This window comes from Castor canadensis, chromosome 8 (genome assembly GCF_047511655.1).
Source record: "Castor canadensis chromosome 8, mCasCan1.hap1v2, whole genome shotgun sequence".
NCBI lineage: Eukaryota > Metazoa > Chordata > Mammalia > Rodentia > Castoridae > Castor > Castor canadensis.
Genome location: NC_133393.1, coordinates 141,335,099 through 141,351,132, shown reverse-complemented (window position 1 = coordinate 141,351,132; position 16,034 = coordinate 141,335,099). Strand labels below are relative to the sequence as shown.

The following is a 16,034-nucleotide window of genomic DNA, read 5'->3' as shown; positions in this document are numbered from 1 at the left end:
AATTTAAGCTCAGCCTGGCAAAGTTATTGCCCATCACAAAAACACAGTAAAACCAACAACAAGAACAACAAAGAAAGTGCTGGGGGCATAGCTCAAGAGGTAGAACAACCCTCTTAGCATGTGCATAGTCCTGAGTTCCACAAGGCCCCAGTAGAGCCAAAAATAAAATTATAATCAGTGCATTAATGAAAAAACTACAAACTGGTCCCTTGGTTTAAGACTAAAAACTCAAAGGTAAAATCTTTACTTTAATTGGGAAAGTGAAACTGCTCTGCTCTCCATTTTAAAACAATGCCTTCTGAGGGCAGGGAGCAGTTACATAAATACCAAGATTTTATTTTCATTAATACTTTAAATTCCCTTAAAAAGAAAACTGAAAGCTAATGGCCAATGTCCTCACTACAAGGACTATGAATATGCAACACAAAGCATAAAATTTATGGGAATTAGCAACAGAAGAGGAAAGGTCCTGCACATGTACAATAAAGAAAAGTTTCCTTGTAATCATAATTGAAAGTCACAAAATTCACTGTAATGGAAGTACTCATCTTTTCTGGTCTGCCACAGCTCTGTATCAGACATGTACTTTATTTTCTAAATAAGAATAGTTAACGAGAATGAATATAGACTTTTAAATTTTAAGAAGAGGATTAAGGAGGTAGAAAGGAAAAAAATGGCAGGAATGAACCAATTTGGGATACAATACACGTATACACATAAATGTAATAGTGAAACTCTGTATACATATATTAAACCAACAAAAATGTCTTTTTTCAAAAAAGGAGGACAGAAAGGTAAAAAACACAGGTCCTGTCTAGGGGTTGATGCCAGTGGGGGTGGAGGGGGGATGTAAGGAAAGGGTGAAGGAGGGTGAATATGGTGGACGTATTATGTACTCATGTATAAAAATGGAAAAATGAGACCCGTGGAAACTATTTTAAAGAATAGACTTGGGGGGATAAAGGAGAATGATGGAGGGTTTGAATTTAACCAAGATATATTGTAAGAACTTTAAATGTCACAATGTACCCACAGTACAACAATAATATGATAATAAAAATGTAAGAATACTTATAGGTTAGGGACACAGCTCAATGGTAGAGTGCTTTCCTAACATGTGCAAGGCTCTGAGTTCACTAACCCACCACTGTCAAAAAGAAAGAATACTTAATATAAGAAAGCACTTAATATAAGAAATTATGTAAAGTTTTTCATAATTTCTTCAAACCTAAACAGGTTTATATTATGAAGTTTGCTTATTTTTAATTCCTTTCTCCTAACAAAAATATCACTAGATGGAAATTTCATTTTGAAGAGATCAGTGTTCATTATAAACACAGGGAGGGGAACATTACACTGCTTTCAAATTATTTGTTACACAAGCCTTTTAAATATATAGCCTTTTCTCTTAGGAGCACCCATAGGAAATTCAATAAAATATCAAAATAGTTTTGCTTCCTTAACTGTACAATCAGCAGCACGACCCAACATTTAAACCCATTTTGTACATGCATCCTATTAATAAACAGAAATTTAAACCCAAAATATACTATTTATTAAACTAAGAATTTCCAAAAAAATTTTTTCTTAAAAAAAAATCAGTAATTATATATTAATTTAGTATAATAGCAATACTGTAATTAAAAATAGCTCCTTGGCTCTACATAGTGATTCAGAAATAACTTTTGACTCAATGGAAGTCTGATTAAATCCAAGACTTTTTTTCCAAACACTGCCTTCCAAAACATTGTTTTAGACTTGTCAATCTCAAATAGTACCTTACCTCATTTAAAATTTCCATAATTTCCTTATCATAGCAATCCAGAAGTAGCTCATACGACTCTAAATGTCTTGCATGCATCATAGCAGGTACACAGTCCCGTAAAGCACTGAACATGTACTACAAAGAAAATTAAAATGCAGAAAAGTTTACAAAACCCAGAAACATAATATAAACAACATTACAAATCTATGCAGATAGATCAATCAGCCTTGACTTTTCCACAACTGTCTTATTTTCCTGAAAAGAATTTAAACCATGTAATTTAACTAAGCACATTCATTTATCCTTTGTATCTTATGCTTTCAAATACGCATTTCCATCAAGAAACAGATTTGAGGGGTATGGCATGGCTCAAGTAGCACACTTGCTTATCAAGTGCAAAGCCCTGAGTTCAATCCTCAATATAGCAAAAAAAAAAGAAAGAAAGAAATTTGAATAGCTGACAAATAAATGTCAGACTATTCTGACAAAAACTAAAATGAAATGAGAATGGACAGTAATGTGTGGGGAGAGGTTAAATATATTAAAATTAAATATTAATATAAATTTAACTACAGACTGTATAAACACTTATTGGATGTGCATAATGTTCAAAACAACATTAGCTGTCAACTTTTTAATGTTTTCTTAAATGACGTATTTTAAAACTAAAAAGGTGACTAAAAATGGTGTTTATTCTTTACTTACATGTAATCTGGCTGCATCAACAGCATTTTCATATACATCATCTAAATAAATTGGGAAGACAGCTCGATGCCAGTATAAAAAACAGCAGTCACACTGTGTTTGGATTCTACAATAAAAGGTAGTAAATAATTAGTGGCATCAAAACAAAAGTATCGCAAAACAATACCAAAGAATGCCTTCATGTGTTATAAGGGTAAGAGGTCTGTCTTACTCATTTTGGATTCCCTGTATCACTTTACCCAACATTAGTACAGAAAAGTCACAAAACAAATACTTTTCAAATTGAGCAAAAGTTACAAAATACTCCAATTCTTCACACTGTCAGAATTCTGCATATGCTTTCATTCTAAAGATTCCTGAAAAACATGTTTAGGTGTGAATATGAATTGTTCCCATAGGCTCATGTGTCCCTAGCTGGTGGCACTATTTTGGGAAGTTCTGGAAACTTTAAGAGGTGGGGCCTACATGTGTGACAGGAACTTTAACTGCTTTTGCTGAAAACCATTGACTCCTTACTTACTTGGGCCCATAAATTAACTAAAAGCTTGATATTCCTGCCTTTTTTGTTACCCGTCTTTGCTCATGGAGCCAAGCAACCACTGTCTGTCTCTGAAACTATGAATCTTTCCTCCCGTAAGTTGTTTGTCAAGTATTTTGCCCAAGTGAAGCAAAAGTAACTAACAAAGAAAAACTGACATCAGAGAAATGAGTTCATTGGCCTGACTACGTGATTAAAGTCTTTGCAAACTGATTCATGGGAAAGTTTTGGAAGAGGATGGAGATGCAGACTAGAGAAGTTCCAAAATGAAGTAAGCAGAGCTTAATGAGTGATTCTAGAGGATGCACAGGACAGAACGTCAATATGAATGGGGACAATGAAAGCCCATAATGTTTCAGGTACAAATGAGGACTCTACTGGGAACTGTACTACAGGCTATTCAAATATGTTACATTCTAGCAAAGAATTTGTCCACATTTTGTCCATGTGCTGATATAGTGAGTGAGGTAAAATAAGCAAACGAAAAACAAAGTAATGGACTAATAAATTTGGCAGAGGAAATTTCAACACAGCATAGCATTCAGACTGTGGCATGATTATTGCTATCTGCTTTTAGCTGTGTGTTTGTAGTGAAAATTGGGAGCAAAAAGTAGAGCAGAGACTTGAAAATCCTGCACATTTGTCACAAAAGCCAGTGTAAATCTGGGGATAAGGAAGGCATGGTTTCTGAAGAGATGAGAACTATTATTAAAAAGCCAAGCACTTTGCATTCAGAAAATAGAAAAGATGGCTTGAGGGCATTTCAGGAATTGACCAAATTCCACCCACTGCAAGCTCAAGGGTATGAAAGAGCAAATTCATTTGAAAGTCTTCCCCTAGAGAAGAGAATGCCTGCTGTGTGCCCTTCTCTCACAGGACTGCCAAGATGTTTTTCTAGGAATCTCAGCCACCAAGGAACATAGAGATCACTGTGATCAAGGTCCAAGGGCACCTGGATACTGCTGAAGCTGGAAGAAGACCTTAGTGATGTCCACATGATGGGTTTTGCAGGCACACAGAATGCAAGTGTTACGGGGACATGGAGGCTTCTACCCAGATAACAAAGTAAAGACTGAGATGTCAGACAATATGTGACAAGGTCAGTATCTCTGGAGGAGGCCCCTGAAGAGGGGAATACATGAAGCTGCGAGGGTGAAGCCTAACCTGCAATCGATACCCCAGGGTGTTGGAGATGCCAGGAATGTGTTAGGTCTACTAAGGAAAGGCCACAAGGAATAAGTGAAGCCAGCCTAGAAGAGAGGCCCTGTGGGCTGTAAATAGCAAGACTACTGGGGTAGGCTTACTCAAGCCTATTGGAACGCACATCATGACACCACATGCTCCAGAGGCCAGACATGGAGCTATGGGATTTAATGTTTGTCGTGCTGGGTTTCAGTCTTGCTTTGGTCCCATTCCTCCTTTCCATGACCCTATTCCTCCCTCTTGGAATGAGAATGCTTATTCTGTTCCATTGTAAGAGTACTAAGAGACTACCTTGAGTAGTCAGAAATGTAAAGACTTTGGTATCTTGGAAACAGACTGAATGCATTTTGCATCATGACACAACCTTGGACGTTTGGGGGTCTGTGGCAGAATGTTATGGCTTGACTATTAAATGCACCCCATAGGCTTATGTGTTGAAGGCCTGGTCCCCAGCTAGTAGCACTACTTTGGGAAATTCTGGAAACTTAGGAAGTAGAACCTAGTTCAAATTAGTAAGTCACTGGAGGTGTATCTTTGAAAGTGATACCAAGTTCTCAGTTCCTTCCTTACTCTCTGCTTCCTGTCCACTATCAATTGAAGAAACTTCTCCACCACACACCCCTACCATCATGATGTTCACCATGGTGTTTTGCCCACACACAGGGGCCCAGCAACCATGGTCTGAGCCCTTCAAAACTGTGAGCCAAAATAAATCTTTCCTCATTTAAGTTGTCTCAGTCAGTGATGTTTCAGTCCCAGCAATGATAAAACTAGTACACAACACATTTAGCCTTTAAATAAATTTATTTTCAGTATTATTTGATCTGACTAAACTTTTACTCGCATCACATTCTCATTTTACCTGTCTCCAAGTCAGACAGCAAACTGACAAAAAAGAAAAACAAAAAACCTGTCACATATAATCTATAATCTTTGACACCAAATAACTATTTCATACCTTACAGGGTAACAAAATGATCATTAAGTATCTTAGACGAGGAAGGTTCACTATATCTTACAAGAATGGAAAATTCAACAGCACTAACTACAAAATGTCAGCTTCTCAGAACAACAAAGAAAATTATACGCATTAAACAGAAAATGTACTGTAACCATAATTCAGCTGTAAATCAAAATTCAGAAGACTCATTTTCCCTTCAAGAAACCTCCTGCTTCCTCAATAAAAAGGAAACAATAAAGTCACAAGTACCTGAAAAAATAAGGCTTCAAAAAACTAATTCTATTTAGTGATTGGCTACTGACAACGCAATTTAATTCCTATCTTTAAATAAAATCACAGAACACTATGAATCATGGATCTCTAAGTATGACAAACAGTTGAAGCCTTATTATAAAGCAGCAGATTTAAAAATCCAGCAATGACACTAATAATCCCTTTTGGTTTGTGGCAGTACTGGGGTTTGAACTCAGTGTCCCATGCTTGCTAGGCAGGCCTCTACCACTTGAGCCATTCCACCAGCCCAACACCTAATAATCATGATATACACTAGAGTCTCCCAAATTCTCTGAGGTTACATTGTTTTTCCTGTGAATTCTTCTGGAAGCTGCAAGCTTCCTATAGAAGCAAAGCTAAGTAAGTCTGATCCCCAGTCTGTCTCACTTTAGTCACACTGAAGATGTTACAGAGAGGAACTAATGTTCTATCCGGGTTTTATTCCTTCTCTCACTAGGCTAAAAAGACAACTGATTCTCGTATTAGCCCTATCTTTTGAGTATTATTACAAATGCCAGTCTTACCGTTCTCTAAGTTCACTGATAAGATCCAGTTTTTTCATGACTACTTGAAGAGGAAAGAGTTCTTCATCTTTAAATGTTTTCTATCAAGAGGAGGGAAAAAGACAGAATATGTAGTTAAAATAAAGACAGGTTTCTTGAGTCAGTAACAAAAGAACTGTGAAATCTCCAAAATTAACTTTATTCCCTAAGTAACAGCATCATTCTTACCATTTGTGTGCCAACACTTAGTGCCAAAGAAACAATAAGTCGTCGTTGCTTTGTACTTGGTCCATTTAGAGTGTTTTCAGCCAACACTAGAGCAGAGAGCACATCAAGACGCTGTTCACTGTATTTTTTGTCTGAAATTACTCTTTTCTTAAAGATAAAAGAGGAAACCATTAGTTTTGCTTCTGAGGTAATAAAAGTCTCAGGAGAAAAACTTCTCAATATCTTTTCCATGATTCTAGTTAAGAGAGCATGAACAATTACCTTCCCTGTTTTGTACTTTACTTTTATAACATTGTATCTTAGCACTGTCAAGAACAGCAAGCACATTAGGCATACTTTAAGAATGCTATTAATTTAATAAGAAATCACTTCCAAATACTATACATCCATTTCAAAAGTGCATACAATGTCATTTAATGGGAGGTGTATTAAACTCTGCAATTTCAGAGTAAAGATAACTCTGAAAACTGTAAAATACTATGGAGATAAATGACCAGGTATGTTATGTTTGAAGAAATAGAATACATACACTAAATCAGAAATCACATATAAAACAAAAGAATAAAAAACACAATTTTGCTAAATACATCATAATTTGCATACCTTAGCTACAGAAATAGAATTAAGAGCCTGATGTTGAAGGTGCTGTGTTATATGTGAAACTGAATCAGCCACAACCATGCTTCTCCGGTAGAACATATGCTCTATTGCCTAAAAAGAACCAAATTTTGTGAAAATCAACATGAAACTTTTGAACAAAATAGGAGGGCATCTCTGACTGCAGGCATGGGAAGGAGTTTGTAAATAAAAAACGAAAAACACCAGAAAGGATAAAATTAGAAAATTCACATTAAAATTAAGAACTTCTATTTATCAAAAGCCAATATAAAGAAAATATGAAGGTAAACCAAAGTATGGTATGTGCCAAATACAAGCAGTTAGTATTCAGAATATATAAAGACTCCAAATGACCTTTTTTTTTTAAAGTATACAATCCTGTAGGAAACTGAAGAAAGATATGAACAGATTTTTCTCAAAAGAAGAAACACAGCCAATAAATAAAAATATTCAACCATCATTAACAATTACTGGTAGAGCATTAAAAACTCACAATCAAAACCAATTATACCCACTAATTTACAAAACGAACAAACAAGTCACCTGAAGCCTACAGCACAGGTTTAGCATGCCTAAATCAAAAATCAAAAACCTGAAATGATCCAAAATCCAAAACTTTAAGTATCAACATGATACCACAGTGGAAAATTCCACACATAAAAAGTTACAGTAAAATGCAGGCACATAAAAAATACTGTACAAAAAATGACCTCTAAGATGTATATATAAGGTGAAATGTAAATGAATTTCACATTTAGACATAGGTCCCATTCCCAAGATAACTCATTACATATGTGCAAATATTCCAAAATCAAAAAAGAGAAATTTGAAACACTTCTGGTCTGAAGCACTTTCAGCAAGTCTATACTGGTGCTGGCCAGCTGGAGAACAATGGGAAGTATACTACACTGTGAGAAGCATGTAAACTGATTCACTACTTGGGAAAATAATTTGCATCATCTTGAAAAGCTGAACACATGTAACATGTAACCCAGTGACCTCTTGGAAGTATATAATATATTAGTAGTAAGTATACACTAACAGAAAAACTCCCACACAAGTATTCTAAGAAATATACAAGAATGGAAATACTGTTTATAATAGCAAAAACTGGAAACAATCCCACAGGTAAGCCACCCAGCAATGAAAATGACCATAGTACAGCTACCCACCCCAACATGGATACACTATAGTATAAAATGTTGAGTTAAAAAAAAAAAAGGAAGTCAAAGAATACATAAAATATTACTCCACTAATATAAACTTGTAAACTACATAACGATGAATGGTTTATGGATTGATTTATATATGGTAAACTAGTAAGAAAAACAAAGGAATGATATGCATAAAATTCAGGATATTGATTTCCTCTGTGGGGGTAGATGGAATGCAATGTAGGAGGGATACACAAGGGGTTTTGAAATACTGGGATAGCATTTAAGTGTTATTATTTGAAAACTATGCTTTTATATATGTCTACACCTATATATATGCACACCTCTGTATATAGTTCACTAAAAAATGTAACTGATACTAGGTAACATACCTTAGAGAGAAAAAAAGGCCTGGAAATCCAAAGGTACAATCTCAAAAGAAAACAAAAATCTTCCTTTTCCTAAACAAATCTAAAGTCCCTGACTAACAGAAACTTACCAGCAAATCTTAATTGAAATTTTTACATAAGATCAACTGGAGCCACATGCCAGTGGCTCATGCCTGTAATCCTAGCTACCCAGGAGATAGAGATCAGGAGGATCGTGGTTCCAGGCCAGCTCAGGCAAAATAGCTTGTAAGACCCTCTCTTGAAAATACCCAAAACAAAAAAGGACAGAGTGGCTCAAGTGGTAAAACACCTGCCAGCAAGTGTGAGGCCCTAAGTTCAAACCCAGTACTGCCAAAAAAAAAGATCAACAGGGACAGGGACTCTCTGACCCACAAGGAGTTGGTTTCTTTTTCTTAACAGTATGTATGCTTTGAAACATTTTACCACATTCCCATAAGTGCACTATGATTTTGATTCATTTGCCCGCTTCTGTAAGTCATCTTCTGTTCAAGAAGACATTCTCTGAGTTATAATCAGCTTCATGTTAACTAACCTCATATGCACTATTGTTTTTTTAAACTTATATGCTTTACAAACTTCCATAAATAAAACTTTAATTGATGCCATTTTTTCCATTATCCTTTTCTTTCTCACTTCATTAACTTTTAATGAAGTTTAAACAGACAGTCCCATCTTACTGTTTTTCACTTTCAGTATTAGAAAAATTATATGATAGTCAATTCTTTATAAAATAGGCATTGAGTTAGATCATTCTGCCCAACTTCAGGCTAATGTTAGAATTCTGGGCACATTTAAATTGGGTTAGGCTGAACTATGAGGTTGTTGGTACATAACCTCACCATAAGTCAAGGAGCATCTGTACTGGCCATTCATGATGCTTTTTCAGAAACTTCTTTCAGTTGAGAAATACTTACATTTCTTACAAGTTTTTGTTCTCTTGCAATCATAAAGTCAAATCCAGGCATTTCTCAATCATGATGGCAGGTAAAGTAACAAAGACCTACCTTGAGCAGTTCAATGAGCCTGCACAATGCCTTCACTGAGTTCTTGGTCATTGGCTTTTGCATGGACATGTAGAGATTCATTGTGGTTTTAATAATGGTACCAATGCTGTATGCATATAGGAAACCCTACAAAAGAAACATTGAGAATAATCACAAGTATAAAATTCATTTCTTTAAGACCTCATTCTCTGTGTAATAAGTTATTCCTCAACTTGCCAATAACTAATGTTTCTTATACTACCTGCCAAAGAAGAGAATAAAAACTCCTATCTGTTACCACTTAGGGTAATAGCTGAGGTTCTAAAAAGCTAGGAATGAAAAGAAGAATGAGGAGAAATTGCTGCTTTGCGACCAATGCAGATACACAAAGTCAATTTCCTCTTTCCTCTTTACCTAGACCAATCCCCACAGTCCATCTGCTATCTTGTCTCTGCTAATCAGGCCTTCACTCCTCCCAGCCCACTGAGAACAGTTTCTCTCCTTCCCTTCTATTCATAAAGGAAACATACATCTTGTGAGGTTTTTTCTTTATAAAAATATTTAATGCTACTAAACTCAGGAAAGCAGTAAATAAGGATATTACCTCTCATATAGTTCTTCATTTAAACACAAAAAGGACACTCAGAAACACAAAAATAATGCTAGAGATTATCTGGGTTTGTAAAGGTCCAAAAAATTGTACCATTTAAAGATGAACCTAAAATATACCACTGTAGAAATATCCAGGGAGGCAGGGCAGAACTTCAACACTAGTGCTGTCATCCTTTTTTTCCTGCCCTACCCTATGTGAGAAAGCACTCTTTCAGCAACCACTATGCCTCACTAAAGAAGTAATACTTAACACTGTAAGAAGTAGGAGTGACTCTGAACCAGTAATAGCTTTGTGGTGGAAACGTGCTAAATTAAGAGAATTAGGAAACAAAACAGAGGACAGCATCCTCAGAAAATTGACAATTAAGATCAAAGCATGGGACATGCATGCAGAAAGAATCACAAGTCTTATCTTGTCAGCTAAATGGCCATCACCTCACATCCTGCCCAGTGCAGTTCTGGGAAAAGCTACAAAGCTTGATATAAGGAAGAGCAAAAGTCAGCCACTAAGGCAGGCAGGAAAGAGGGCCTCCTTTTTTTGATGAGGGGCCTGAAGTACAGAATTCCTAGGCCCATACCACACCATTCATCATTAATCTGTGAACTGGACATACATGACACATTACTTTAAAATCTAAACAGGGGCAAAGATGTCTCGGTCTGTTACTATTAATGACAGAATAAACAATGTGAACTACCCTTCTGCTGAGAACATCTAGAAAAGCTGGGCATCCCAGTTCTAAAATCCCTTAGAAAGCATCAAAGATCTATCAGGAAAATATGGAAACAGGAGGCCAAGATCTGGTAGAAGACAGAAACCCAGAGCTTTGAGCCTGGCATTTAGAGTTGCTTTCTCTAGAGCATCTATCTTAGAGGCTTTTGTTAAAGGCAGAAGCCAAACATATTTTCCAACAATGGTTTACAGGGATGAGGACAGCAACAGGAGTCCATGGCCCATCAAAGAGAGCACAGGGTTCTAGTAAACTACCTAGGTTCTGTGTTGAGATTATAAAAGATAAAAGATTACCTCCCTCCCCCCAAAAAATTAAGGATGAATTGGAAAAAAGAAACTATCACAGGATTGAAGTGCTTCTTCAAAGTCATCTCATAACTGGGTTGAAGTGATCTGGGTTGCTACTTGTCCTAGACTAATTGTGCTAGACTGAGTTCCTAATCTGTCTTAAACAGCACATTAGACACAGATGAAGACAGAACTAGAAGAGAGAGACAAGAACAGAAATGGTGCTCTTCAGTGGCTGAGACTTTTACATAAATTTAAGAAGCTGCAAAAACACAAAACCACACTTTCAGACATCATAGTAACATTGCTAAAATCCAAAATCTAAATCTTACAAATAATTAAAGATATGTCATTATTTAAAAAGCAACAAACCAACAGCTGATTTCTTAACAAAAATGAAGGAAACCAAGAAAAAGTAAAATACTTTTAAAACCTAGCTGAAAAAAATCTAACCAACCTAGAATTCTAATGCAGCAAAACTGTTTAAGACCTATTCAGACCAAAAACTGTGATAATTCATCAATAGTTAACTTCCATTAGATGAAATACTAGCAGATATTCCCACAAGCAGAAGGATGAAACAAAGAGATTCAGGAAAGATGAAATGCAACAGAATGGACAAATACAAGAGTCAATCTAAATAAACACTGACTATAAACAACAGTAATAATATTTGCAAAGTTTAAAATATAGAGAAAATCAAAGTTCACAAGAGCAGCAAAAAAGGTGAGAGGAAGACAAACAAAACTGAAGTGGTTAAGAGCCTTACACTGTCTGGAAACAGGTAAAACTGCCAAATTACATTAGAGTTGAACCAATAATTATGCATCTTAAAATCTCCAGATTAACAAGAAAAAAGAATAACAAGGTAATACAGAATTAAGAAACTAACAGAGAAAGGGGAAAATAAAATGATAAAAGTAACTGAATAGGGAGCAAGAGAGTTAAAAGAAGACAGAAAATTCAGACAAATAGAAATCTAGTCAGATGGTAATTTTAAATTAAATATATCAGTCATGACAAACATAAGAGACACATTAAAAAGTCAGAAATGCTACAAGTTATAAGGGGTCAAAAAAATATACCATGTTGACATTAACTAAAAGAAAATGGCACAGCTATATTACTATCACACACAAGGGACAAAACGCATTGCTTAGGGCAGGGAACATTGAAGAAGGGGGCGCTGAAGAAGGGGGTGCTGAAGAAGACAGTGCTGAAGATTGAACCCCAGGCCTGTGCATGCTGAGCACAGGGTCTATCTATCACTGCCCCCACAGAGATATTTCTTAATGATAAAAGGTTCAATTCACTAGAAAGAAAGACACAATTCTAAATATCATGTACTTTGTCTCAAAGTATATTAAAACCAAAGCTGAGCACAGGCCAGGCCTTTATAAATTTCAAAATGCTAAAAATATTTTATTACTGTTATAAATCACATAAGAAAAAGATAATTAGAAAATCCTTATATATTTGAAAATTAGGAAATGTCTTTAAGACTCTCCAAAGATCAAAGAAGTCACAATAAAAATTTTAAAATATTTTGAACTAAATGATAATGAAAATATAATACATCAAAACTTATGGGATACAACTAAAAAGTCATACTTTAAAGATAATACAAAGCTTCAAATAGGAGCCCGGCACTGTAATCCTAGCTATTCAGGAGGCAGAGATTAGGAGGATCATGGTTGGAAGCCAGCCTGGGCAAATAGTTTGCAAGACCCTATCTCGAAAAAACCCAACACACAAAACTCCACCTGGGCTGGTGGAGTGGCTCAAAGTATAGGCCCTGAGTTCAAGCCCCAGCACCACAAAACAAAACAAAACAAAAAAAGCTTCAAATGGGTATGTTAGAAAACCTAGTAAGTCACACAGATCGAAACATAACCAAATCAATGTCCTAAGAACATATCCTTTCCCGGGTTTTTTCATGCATAACTGCTATAAATTAAATTAACAACAACAACAAAAAAAATCACCCCAAAATATTCTAAGTAAGAAGCAATAAGTACCTGTATAAAAACACTGCATCTGTTGGTAAGGTCTTCAGCAAATTTATCCATTCTCTGCTCTTTAGATAAAATAGACTCCATTTTCATCATCCATGAGCTCACAAAGACATAGTAAGATTGCACATCTCTAACAAAGGAAAACATTGGGGTTACTCAACACAGTAAAGAAAATTTACTTCCATTTTTTTCATACTGATTAGAATAAAGTATTTCCGTACAGCAGTCATTTCACCTTTCTGATTTTCAAAATATAGCATATATACATATATGACTTACTCATTCAACAAATATTTCCTGAGTGCTTGTAAAGGGCAGGCACTATTTCTAGTACTGAAAACAAACAGATGAAAATCCCTGCCTCCATGAAGCTTGATTCTAGAAAGCAGAGTTGTGTAATACAGAAATCAAAAATTAAGCAGGGCATAATGGTGCACATCTGTAATCCCAGTGATTGGAAGCATAAAGTAGGAGAATCACAAGTTCCAGGCCAGCCTGGACTACACAGTGAGTTCCAGGCCAGCCTGGGATACATATCAAGACCCTGTGTCAAAAAAAACAAAAAACCCAAGCAAACGAAAAAAGAAATAAAAAATTTAAATCTTAAGATACTTAAAAGATGCCAGTTAATACACGCTATGGGAAAAAAATTAAATAAGGAATAGGGACTGAGGTAGGAGTACAGTTTTAAATACAGTGATCAAAGTAGGTTCACAGCATGGGTAATTTTGAGCCAAGATTTGAATCAGATGAATGAGTATCTGACGCAAACATGAGAGAAGAGAATGTAAGGTAAGTGAATAACCAAAGCAAACATCCTAAAACATTTAAAATGCATCTGACGTGTTTAGGTAGTAACAAAAAAGGCAGTATGACCAGAGTATGGCAAGCAAGAATGAGAACATATTTTGGGGGCGGGGGTGGGGGCAGAACTGGAATTTGAACTCAGGGCTTTGTACTTGCTAGGCAGGTGTCCTACTGCTTGAGCCACACCTCCAATCCCAGGAATGAAAACAGAGGTGGCCCACACCTGTCATCCCAACTAAACAGCAGAACTGTGATCTAGGCCAGCCCGGGCAAAAATCACAAGCCCCTATCTGAAAAATAACCTAAAGCAAAAAGGGATAGGGGCGAACTCAAGTAGCAGAGTGGTGGAGCATTTCCAAAGCAAGCCCAAAGCCCTGAGTTCAAACCCCAGTACCATTTTTCAAAAAAATTCAATGAAACTACCAACTCCCTTGACCTAGAAAGGTCCACAACCTGGATGCAACATTTATTAATGTGTGCATTTTTAACAACTGCATCACACTTTCAGAGTACTTATACACTTAATACCCACATCTTTTTTTAACATAGCACCACTAAACCTGTTCTCTGTCTCTCCATCTAAAATTTACCTCTTTGATCTAAATCTAAACCTTGTCTTTATCCCTCCACTCTGTCTTAACACGTACTTTAGAATGCCTGTATCTCCGCCATGATAGACCTGCCTGAATTGGTTATCTTTGTCCACTGACTTTAGTCACAGGTCATGACGATACCAAGATGCTTTAGGGGATCTCTTACCTTACAGATATACTTCTCATCCCCTCCCCACCCTGTGGATCAGTGGCCCGATTTCATCACCTGGATCAACAGAAAGTTGCTAATAAGCATTATTTACCCATATCACAAATAAAATGTGGAACCAACACAGAGCCAGTAAGAGCCCTGTGTTATTTCACTTAAAATCTTCATCCAGGTTAGCATGTGGTTCTAGCAGTGTACACAAATAAGAATATGCAATAAATTTTTGAAGCTGGGTGATGGGAACATGGGGCTCTTTACACTATTTTCTTTTTTGTGCACATTTAAAATTTTACATAATAAACAAAAAATAAAGATCTAAATGTCAAAAGAAGGGTCTTTTTTTTTTTAATTTATAAAGAAAAGAGATTTATTAAGCTCCCAGTTTTGAAGGTTCGAGGGCCTGTATCTGGTGATGGCCTTTTTGCTGGGAGAATCCAAAGGTAAGAGACAGAAAGTACGTCCACATAAGTACAACCTCTGGTCTTTCCCTCTTCTCATTTTTTTTTTAATTTTTTTTTTTTTATTCATATGTGCATACAATGCTTGGGTCATCTTTTAGAAAGGACTAAGATACAAGGAGAAGCTACATTAGGAACAATTAATTATCCCTTTCAAACTTCAGCTGTTTGAATTTTTTAAATATATGCATACATTATTTTCAAAAAAAGGGGAGGGGAGGGCCGGGCGCTGGTGGCTCACGCCTGTAATCCCAGCTACTCAGGAGGCTGATATCAGCAGGATCGTGGTTCGAAGCCAGCACACACAAATAGTTCTCAAGACCCTATCTCAAAAAAACCCTTCACAAAAAAAGTCTGGTGGAGTGGCTCAAGGTGTAGGCCCTAAGTTCAAGCCCCAATACCACAAGAAAAAAAAAAAAAAAAAGGGTGGAGGGGGAGGGACATGAAAAGAGCATCATATTAAAGTCAACTCCTCCAGAACTCATCATGGACACTGAGTGTTAGTAACGTCATCAACTGACATACCTTAAATGAACAGGAGACTTCACTTCACTTAAAATAAAAAATATTTAATATACCTGCTAAAAAAAAACTGTGTGTGTGTGTGTGTGTGTGTGTCCAAAAGTACAACTTGCCTGCATCTTAAACTAACTTAAAGCCTAAAACATTAAGGAAAAAACAGTTTCTATAAAAACAAGTCTTCCAGAGACTGCCCAACCTTTCTCTGGCAATGAGTTAGTAAATTTGATCTTATAATTTAAATGCTTTCAGTATAAAGTATCTTAAGAAGTATTTTCATTAACAGTTGCTTATAAAACCTACTTGGTAAGTGACTGAGCTTTCTGCTGTAGGAAAGTATCCCTGTGTATTTTAATGGCTTGAAGACTTTTTCTGTCTAGAAGTTTGGCAGCTGCTGGTATTTTATGGATCAAAAAATTATCAGGAAACCAGATAATATTAGCAGTTAGAGTAATGGCAGGTACCTGAAATAATATAAGAGGAAAAAAAAATTAACGTA

The 16,034-nt window shown here is 36.1% G+C and overlaps 1 protein-coding gene across 7 annotated transcripts in view; it reads right to left on the bottom strand.

Moving 5' to 3' along the window:
* Washc4 (WASH complex subunit 4) overlaps positions 1-16,034 on the bottom strand; it is a 57,055-nt gene that overhangs the window by 24,057 nt on the left and 16,964 nt on the right. For all 7 annotated transcript variants that reach the window (XM_020162372.2, XM_074084280.1, XM_074084281.1 and 4 more), the window contains 8 exons: positions 15,839-15,999; positions 12,993-13,119; positions 9,363-9,488; positions 6,780-6,887; positions 6,177-6,323; positions 5,970-6,049; positions 2,471-2,576; positions 1,784-1,900 (listed from right to left, as the gene is read on the bottom strand). In XM_020162372.2, the coding sequence (XP_020017961.1) occupies positions 1,784-1,900; positions 2,471-2,576; positions 5,970-6,049; positions 6,177-6,323; positions 6,780-6,887; positions 9,363-9,488; positions 12,993-13,119; positions 15,839-15,999 (972 nt within the window). The remainder of the gene's footprint in view (positions 1-1,783; positions 1,901-2,470; positions 2,577-5,969; positions 6,050-6,176; positions 6,324-6,779; positions 6,888-9,362; positions 9,489-12,992; positions 13,120-15,838; positions 16,000-16,034) is intronic.